The sequence below is a fragment of the Cryptomeria japonica genome, chromosome 8 (assembly GCF_030272615.1).
Source record: "Cryptomeria japonica chromosome 8, Sugi_1.0, whole genome shotgun sequence".
Classification (NCBI taxonomy): domain Eukaryota; kingdom Viridiplantae; phylum Streptophyta; class Pinopsida; order Cupressales; family Cupressaceae; genus Cryptomeria; species Cryptomeria japonica.
The window spans coordinates 39,450,953-39,460,536 of NC_081412.1; the positions used below are offsets into that span (position 1 = coordinate 39,450,953).

Genomic DNA, 9,584 nt, shown 5'->3' on the forward strand with positions numbered 1-9,584 from the left:
TAATTGAAAAGAAGATGCTTGATTGATTAAGAGGATATTGAAGGTATAATGAGTTTCAAAACAAAAGTTGCTAGTAACCAAGGGTAATTATTATACTAGTAATCATGTTAAGATGTTATCTCAAAACTAAATAAGAATTAACATAGATACATAATTAACTTTTACAATACCTTTATATTACATAAACAATAATTGAATCAAAATTTAAAAAAGAAAAAAAAAATATGAAATTTTCACCATTACACTTATACACTGTTACTTTGAAATTTCAAGAGACCTTTAACACTCGGGCATGTGACCTCCAAATACAAGCTTATAGGCTGAACATAACCAGCTTCTGAATGTCACTGAATAATAAAACTGTGTAAGTTTTTCTTGGCATCTTGAGAAGTGGAAACACTGAATATACTTGCCATTAATCGCAAGTATGTGACTATGCACAACAGGGCTTTGTTCGCTGCATTTCTTTGCCAACATCCACTTGCTTGCACGATGCCATTCACATCCATAGAAATAAACAGATGTCCATGAAACTACTTTCGAGGATAAAGAAGGGGACACTATTTTGTTATTGTTGCAGCACAGGTAGATTTAATAACAATGTACAGTTTCAAGGTTTCAACTGTAATCATAAATTGCCAATGTCATTTCTACCCACTGCCAATCTAAGTCTCACAAGATTATGTAGCGAGGGTCGGTTGAAGGAAGCCTTACACATTCTCCTTACCACACAAAACCCAAATGTAGAATCGTCCACATATCTTAAACTATTGCAGGCCTGCATTTCCAAGAAAGCCCTTTCAGAGAGCAAACGAATCCATTCCCACATCACCCACATGGGATTTGAATTTGCTACAGGCACATTTTTTCAAAATAATCTTATCAACGTGTATGTCAAGTGCGGTGGTTTGGGTGATGCTCGTAAAGTGTTTGACGAATTGACAGAACGAGACGTGATCTCGTGGAATATCATAATTGCAGCTTATAGAAGAGATGGGTGTCCACACGAGGCATTATCACTGTTTCGTCAAATGCAACGAACATGTGTTCAACCCGATCAGTTCACCTTTGCCAGCGTCCTCCCTGGCTGTGCCAAAATAAGGGATTTGAAACAGGGTATGGACATCCATCAAAGCATAATGGAAAGGGGATTTTTGTCAGATGTTGTCGTTGTAAGTGCCCTGATAGACATGTATGCAAAATGTGGAGACATACTCAAGGCGCGCGAACTGTTTGATAAAATGCCTGAAAGAGATGTAGGCTCGTGGAATGTAATAATTGCAGGATATGCACAAGATGGGTTTGTTGAACAGGCCTTGGAGTTTGTTAAGCAAATGCAATTTGCAGGTGTAAAGCCAATTCCCTCAACCTTTGCAAGCATCCTCCCAGCCTGTGCGAAAATGGGAGCTTTAGAATATGGTATGGATATCCATCGACGCGTAATTGAAAGCGGATTTTTGTCAGATGTTGTGGTTGTAAGTGCCCTGGTAGATATGTATGCGAAATGTGGGAGAATACACACTGCACGTGCACTATTTGATGGAATGCCTGATAGAAATGTGATCTCATGGAATGGGATGATTGCAGGATATGCACAAAATGGTGCTCTCGATGAGGCTTTAAAGCTTTTCAAGGAGATGCCTCAAAGAAATGTCATCTCGTGGACATCAATGATTGCAGGATATGCACAAAATGGCGTTCTCGACGAGGCTTTAAGACTCTTCAATGAAATGCCTCAAAGAGATGTTATCTCATGGAATGCTATGATTGCAGGATATGCCAAAAACGGGTTTGTTGAGAAAGCCCTGGAAACTTTTAAGCAAATGCAATTGGCAGGTGTAGAGCCAGATTCCACAACATTTGCCAGCATCCTCCCAGCTTGTGGCAAAATGGGAGCTTTGGAAAAGGGTATGGACATCCATCAAAGCATAATTGAAAATGGGTTTCCGTCCGATATTTCAGTTCCAAATGCTCTGATAGACATGTATGCAAAATGTGGACGATTAGAGAAGGCACGCGAATTGTTTGATAATATGCCTCAAAGAGATGTGGTCTCATGGAATGCGATGACTGCAGGATATGCACAAAATGGATTTGCTGAAAAAGCCTTGGAAATTTTTAAGCTAATGCATTTGGAAGGTGTAAAGCCAGATTCCACAACTTTTGTTAGCATCCTCCCAGCCTGTGCCAAAATGGGGGCTTTGGAACAGGGTATGGACATCCATCAAAGCGTTATTGAAAGCGGATTTCTGTCGGATGTTGTAGTTGCAAGTGCTCTGGTAGACATGTATGCTAAGTGTGGAAACGTAAATACGGCTCGTGATCTGTTTGACAACATGCCTCAAAGAAATTTGATCTCATGGACTGCAATGATTGCAGGATATGCACAAAACGGCTTTTGTAAAGATGCTATCAAACTCTTTGAACTAATGAAACACTCTGGGACATTGCCTGACTATGTAAGCTTCGCTTGTGTTTTATTAGCATGCAGTCATGCAGGTTTAGTGAGTGAGGGATGTAAATACTTCAATGTCATGAATGACTCTTACTGCATTACACCTACAATCGATCATTACGTGTGTATGGTTGACCTTCTTGGCCGTGCTGGCTATCTTGAAGAAACTCTAAACTTTATCATCAAAATGCCATCTAAACCTGTGGTGGTTGTGTGGACATGTTTGCTTGGTGCCTGCAGAACACATAAGAATATAGAATTAGGAGTATTTACAGCAACTCATCTGTTTGAGTTGGATCCTAAAAACACTTCGACTTATGTTCTTCTGTCCAACATCTATGCAGAGGTGGGAAGGTGGGGTGAGGTTCACATGGTAAGAAGATTGATGGAAGATAAAGACATAAAAAAGATACCTGGATGTAGTTGGATTGAAGGTCATAAAATGGTAGAGGCTTTTAGTGTAGGAGATAGATCACACCCACAGACACAGGAGATCTATGCAAAGTTGGAGAAATTGTCTTGGGAGATGAAGATGACAGGTTATCTTCCAGACTCCAGATACGTACTGAATGATGTGGAGGAGGAGGAAAAAGAATTATTCCTCTGCCACCACAGTGAGAAGTTGGCAATTGCATTTGGATTGTTAAACACGCCTCCTGGATCAACTATCAGAGTTGTCAAAAACCTTCGAGTATGTGTTGACTGTCACACTGCAACCAAGTTTATCTCCAAGATTGTTGCAAGGCAAATTGTTGTAAGAGATGCAAACCGGTTTCATCATTTCAAAGAAGGACAATGTTCTTGCAAAGATTATTGGTGATGCTAAGGGAAGCAATTTGTCATCATAGGCTTGTACTTAAAGCGGATGCAGCGTGTCACACCTGTAGTGATAAAGAAGGAACCAGGTTTTGTTTCTAGTTTCTGAAAATCGTTTTTTCTAAAGAGTTTGGATACCTAGGCCACTCTATTTACTAATTAATTCATATGTATAGTACACAATGCGCACCATTGCCTCTATATACTAATGGGGTATTTGTTTAAGTTCTGTTTGTATGATACTTTGGAGGCATCATGACATTGAACTGTTTTCAGGGAACTTTATCTGGAGGTGGAGACAGGGAATGAGCAAAAGGAGAGGAACATGAGTTAAGGAAATGGATTAATGTTTGGTCAAGAGGAAATGCTAGGAAACTGATTACAGTCAATCCAGTGCTTGGAGAAGATGGTAAAAGCGCCTCTTCTCATACTAACCTTTGTTATTTTGTGCGGTCCTTTTATTTGGATTAATTGTATCATTCTATGTCAATTATGCCATTCTTGTATGAAATTGTTTATTTATTCTTTTGGATCTACATTAATTTATGGGCAGAGATTTATAATTTTGCTTCACATTGCTTTTTGCTTTTGGGAGAGTAATACGTATATGAACTCAGTTATTTTTTACTTTTTTAATATTGCAATTGGTATATATGTATAGTATCTATTATTTGAAGTATATTATGTTTGGTATATATGTGTATACTATCTAACTAATTTGTATAATGAGGTTTATAAACTGATATTTTGTAAATAGAGATTGCGAGGTGATCGAGAAAGAGACTATAAGAGAGGTTCGTTTTTTAATGTTAAAAAAAAAAATATAATTTATATGATTAATTATTATTTTAAAGTATGTAAACAGTGCTTAAATGATAGCATAAATCAAGACATCTATATACTAACACATAAGAAGAAATAGTTGTGTAAAAAAACAATGAAAAAAATAATTATACATCTATTGCTTAATCATTTCCACTTACATGAAAAATAGTAGGATTCTACACTACAAAATAGACCAATATGTAGGTCATCATAAATGCAAATGTTTTGAATATATAGAAAACTTTGTTAAATGCTATAAATTGGTATAGAAATGAAAATGAAAAGATGGAAAGGTAGAATTTCTTCTTTCCATATAGATATCAATGGCGAGGAGCTTGAAGCTAAGGTAAGTATTAGTTTTTTTAAGAATGAATACACGATAGATTTTAGCTTAATGTATGTTGATTTCACTTACCTCAAAGAGTGAATGGGGCAACTAGAAAAGAAGCAAGACAAGATGATGTCTTCCCTAAAGAATATTATCTAGCTCAATAAAACAACCAAATGAACATTTCCAATCCCAGAAAATATATCATCTAGAATATTAGTAAAATGACAATATTTCTACTTTCCCTTGTTGATATAAAATCTCTATATTATATGTAAGTGATGAACTTATTTGTTTTCAAAACATGAAAATATCCCACTTAGAAGTTCAATATGAAAGGAAGTTTGAGTACAAAATTTTTAGTCCTCATTGTATTTTTTAATACTTTATATTTAATATTGAACTGTCATTTATAAGTGATCATAACAATATGATGTTGTTATTGGTTGGAAAAGTTAAAAACTTGTCAAAATATTTCCTTTCCTTCTAAAGATGCCATAGCCATAATCAAAATCTTTCAAAACCATGTCTAGTTGTTAAAACCCCTCTTCAAATCTGATACCATCTATTTTGGATGCAAAAGCACTTTTGGGTAAATGGTTTTTTTGCTAGTAGTAATCTTGCTCTTAGTGATTAGGTAGTTTCTAGAATTTAGTGTGAATACTAGATGCTAATCTAAGTTAATTAACTTTGTATCTAAAATTTTAGCTCAAAATCAATACATGTACAACCTCTGGTGCAATTTCTCTAATATAAGCTTCAAGCTCTTGTTTGCTATTATCTAAAATGATCTCTTAACCCAATGGAATGAAAGCCTTTTATAACTTTCTCAAGATTTTAAAGTAGAGTGGTGTAAAGCGGAAAATCGAACCCTAGGTGTTCCCCCACTCCGAGGAGAGAGAAAGGAGGTCACTAGGATTGACAGTTTTCACTTAGGAGAAACTTTACATTCAAAAGAAGGGTTGAAACTCACAAGATCCAATCCCACACAATGCAAGATTAAATTCTAAATGAGTTTCAAGGGTTGAGACAGCAAGGATACCCTCTTTTGTAAAGAATGTAGATAGAAAGATTGAACTAGGAGTGTATGTAAAAGTAGGAAAGATTCTTTTGTAGACGGAGATAGAGACACGGGATGAAGCTGTGGACCTGAAATTAGCAGTAAAATGTCGAGACGATGTTGTCTTGCAAGTTTGAGCGAAAGTTGACGGGACGATGGCGCCCGGAGTGCACACGGTCCTCCGAAAAATCCGCGAAACGAAGGGGGATCTGTTTGTCTCTGCACAAGGATTCCAGATCTTCAATTACAGCCGCGTACCTGCAACCTACACACAGAAAAGAGAGGACGATTGGGGGGTTAGGGATTAGGGGTTTGCCTTCAGGTCAAACCCCAGTTTTGGAATTAACCAAGAAATGAGAATGTTGTAAATGTAAATGTTTGTAATGTAATCAAGTACTGATACCTTGTTGTAAGAATGTTTGTATTCTTACATGCGAAGGTGTAAATGATGTTGTATGTTGTGTGTTGTAGGTGATCTCCTCTTCAATGGTTGAATCCTTGTCTTGAATGCAACACCTAGCCTTGAATGGAGACCTAGAATGCTCAATTGCTTGAAAGAATGCTTGAATGCTTGAATGTTTGAATGTTTGAATGTTTGCCTATCGCTTCCGCCTCTTGCACACATGTTTTTTTCTCCCCTTTTCGTGAGGGGAAATGTAGTTTATATACTTGTCAATTAGGGTTAGGAGACTGATTTTTTCGACCTTAGGCCGACCTAGGAACATTATTTTCCAAATTGCAAACTTGAAGACCCGCTGCCCAACAAGAGACCAGGCCCAAAATAGGGCCAGAGACCAGGGCGTTGGGTGCCATGGTCCCACCTCCCGAGATAGCACGGTGCAAGGAGGATCAGGCCAAGGTGCAGAAAGATGCAGTTTTTGATGTCGTAAACAGGTTTCGGGGTCTTCATTCAGGTTTAACGTTGCGCCGCCATCGTGAAGACCCAAATGCAGTCAAAATTACAAGTGTCGCAATTTTACGACGCTACATTTAGCCCCCACTTTAGCGGGAGTATAAGCCTATGCCCATACTTCCGGTAAAGTACAAGGAAACAACATTGAAAGACTTTCACCACGTCAAGGAGGCAAGATACACCACGCCCCCAGTGGACTAAGGATCTTACGACTTCGATTGACAAAGTAAAAGGGAAGATCACGAGGGAGAACCATGACTGACAGTAGTACGGTTCCCTCACTATGAGTCATGCAAGAAAAAATACCAAAAATTTTCAAGGCAAAGCTAGGTTCGCCAAGAAATTTTTAAGAATCTTGAAGAGATATGGACGGAGTATATGCCCCCTACGTTAAAGCGATCGCACATGCCTCATCGGGGGTGATTGCATTAAGGTAGTGATACAAATAAGAAATGAGAAGGGAAAGGAGCATGTTATCACAAAGATTTAGCCCCCAAGTGTGAGATAAACCCAAGGATAATAGACACAAAACACAAATCACGAGGTGACTTCACTTTCCTTGGGGTCAGTATGTTGTATGATAATTCATGTATATCATATGTATGTATACATAATTGTTCTTCATTCCCCAATCAAGGAAGGTCACCTAGAAGAAGGGAACACATGTGTCTTTTGAGTCAACATGAGAGAGACCAAAAGAGATCTCAATGCTTTGCATCATCCTCAAGTAGACAACACTAAGGACAACAAATAGAAGAATGAGAATAACACATAGAAGAAGTAACAAAAAAGATCAAGAGAGGAGGAGAGAGTCTGCTGTGCTAATGAACTAGTCTAGCACGTCATCCACCCCCCGATCTTGCTGATCAATATTTCGGGAAGGCAAGAAACAGGCTAGAGGAGGAACATCCAACACAACAGATGGAGCTATCACAATATCCAAACAAGGGCTATGTTCATGTTCCAAGCCACGTTGTTCTTATCTAGGAGCTAAGATAAGTGCTTTAGAAAATTCGTTAGATAAATGGTTATCAATATCAACATATTCATATTCATTATCAGAAGCAAGAGAAGTAACATTTTCATCATGAATAACATTTTCATCTATACCATCATCAAGATTTATAAAAATAGGATCTTTAACTCGCATAGGATCAAAACCATCATGCATCTTATGCTTAGGAGATTTTGGCTCAATTTTCGGCTGAGGAGAAAATGGAATAATACTAGCTGAAGGTGTTTTTGGGGATTGCAAAGCTTGAGAAGCAACTGCACGAGCTCTAAGACGACGCTTTCGTCGGCGTTCACGTGCAGAACGATTTCGTCTAGTCTTAGTAGGAAGTTGAGAAGATTGAGGAGGGGGAATGTTCTCATCCTTATCACTTGGGTGTTTAGGTTGTGGTCTCTTAGGTTGGATAATAGGAGAAGAGGAAGGTCTCTTCTCTTTATAAGAGGAAGGAGGAGGAACTGCTCCATATAAAGGAGGATTATTTGGTTTAGGAAGGAGACCAAGTCCATCATGACAAGGAGGTATAGGTCTACTTTTAGAAAGTTTATTAGACATAGACATAGTCACATCCATAGGGATGGGTTGGGAATCTTCTTGAGGAAAGACATTAGTTTTATCTTTCAAAGGAAGAACTTCCTTCTCAAGAACGATAGGAATATCAATTTTGGGTGTTCAAGGTTCACTTAGAGATAGGATCATATCTTTTTTCCACTTTTGATAAGATTTGAAAAGATTATCACTTCGCGGTGGAAGAGATTGGAATTGTTTAGGCCAAAAATAATCAATAGGAACGCTAGAAGTTCTTTCAACCGGTTTAAAGAGACTATGATTAACAGTAACAACCTCACCATTATGGGGAAATTTCAAACACTTTTGAATAGGAGAAGTAATAGCTTTCATGGAAGATAGCCAAGGATAGCCTAGCTTCACACGAAATTGTTCGGATGATGGAATAATAGCAAAGCTCACATCAAGGGATTTGTTATGGACCTCAATAGGTAATGTAATAGAACCAATTGCAGGAGAAGAAAATGCATCAAATAATTTCACAACCACATTTGTTTTGTCATAGATCACTTGATTCAATTGCAAAGTAAAAAGAAATTCTTCAATAATAACATTAACCATGCAAGAAGGATCAATAAGCACTCCACGACAAGGTGTATTCTTGACTTTTGAAACTATATATAAAGGACCATCAGGTGCCCTGATAGTTTCACTGGAATCAAATGTGATGGAAGGTTCTTTAGGGATTTTCTGCTGCTCTACAAAGTTAATCACATTCGGAGTCACAGACACAAGACCATCAGGTGAGAAAGAGGAACCATTAGTCTCAATCACATTAGAGGTATGAGAAGGTAATGGATCAGTAAAAATCTTAAGATTTTGGTTAGGAAGAGTTAAAGATGTGTTGCCTTTACCATTCACACCTGAAACAGAGATAGTATTATTATCAATCAAATCTTGAATTTTACCCTTTAAAGAAAAACATTTTTCAGTATCATGCCCAGGTTGACGATGAAATTGACAAAAAGATTTGTTATCAAAATAGGGTGAATTAATCTTTGCAGGATCTATTTGCTTTATAGGAGGGAGAGTAAGCACATTTTGTTCCAATAACTTATTCATAATACTATGCAATGATTCATTCAAAGGAGTAAACTCTCTTTCTTTCTTGAAAAACTTAGAAATAGGAGGCACACCTGATGCTGCATTCACATTGTTGTTGGTGATGTTTTCATTGAACTTAACGAACCCTCTGTTCGGTTTAAACTTCCCAAATGGTTGTTGACTACTATCACCCTTATCACTCGGAGCCATAGGATTTGCTTGTTCCATTTGACTCAGAGTCAGTTGATAATTGTGAAGAGTTGCACACAACTGTTGGAAAGAAGTAAACTCAGAAAAGAGAAGTTTTTCTCTAATATCTTTTTGTAAATTAGAAATAAAGATTCTTTGAATATCATTGTCAAGTACTGGAAAAGAAATTTGAGCACGCAAATTCTTATATCTACCAATGAAATCAGTCAATTTTTCTTTAACACCTTGTTTACAATGCATTAAATCAATCAAAGTAACTTTAGGACTTATATTGTTTTGAAATTGTTGAATAAAAGCATTTGCAAGTTGTTGGAAAGAAGTAATAGAATAGGAAGGCAACGAGCAATACCATTGTAG

At 37.3% G+C, this 9,584-nt stretch overlaps 1 protein-coding gene across 1 annotated transcript; it reads left to right on the forward strand.

Moving 5' to 3' along the window:
* The first annotated feature begins 291 nt into the window (after positions 1–291).
* LOC131027393 (pentatricopeptide repeat-containing protein At4g21065) lies at positions 292–3,844 on the forward strand. The gene is made up of 2 exons (XM_057957472.2): positions 292–3,360; positions 3,548–3,844. The coding sequence occupies exon 1, from the start codon at positions 522–524 to the stop codon at positions 3,273–3,275; it is 2,754 nt and encodes a 917-aa protein (XP_057813455.2). The 5' UTR covers positions 292–521; the 3' UTR covers positions 3,276–3,360; positions 3,548–3,844.
* The last annotated feature ends 5,740 nt before the right edge of the window (positions 3,845–9,584 follow it).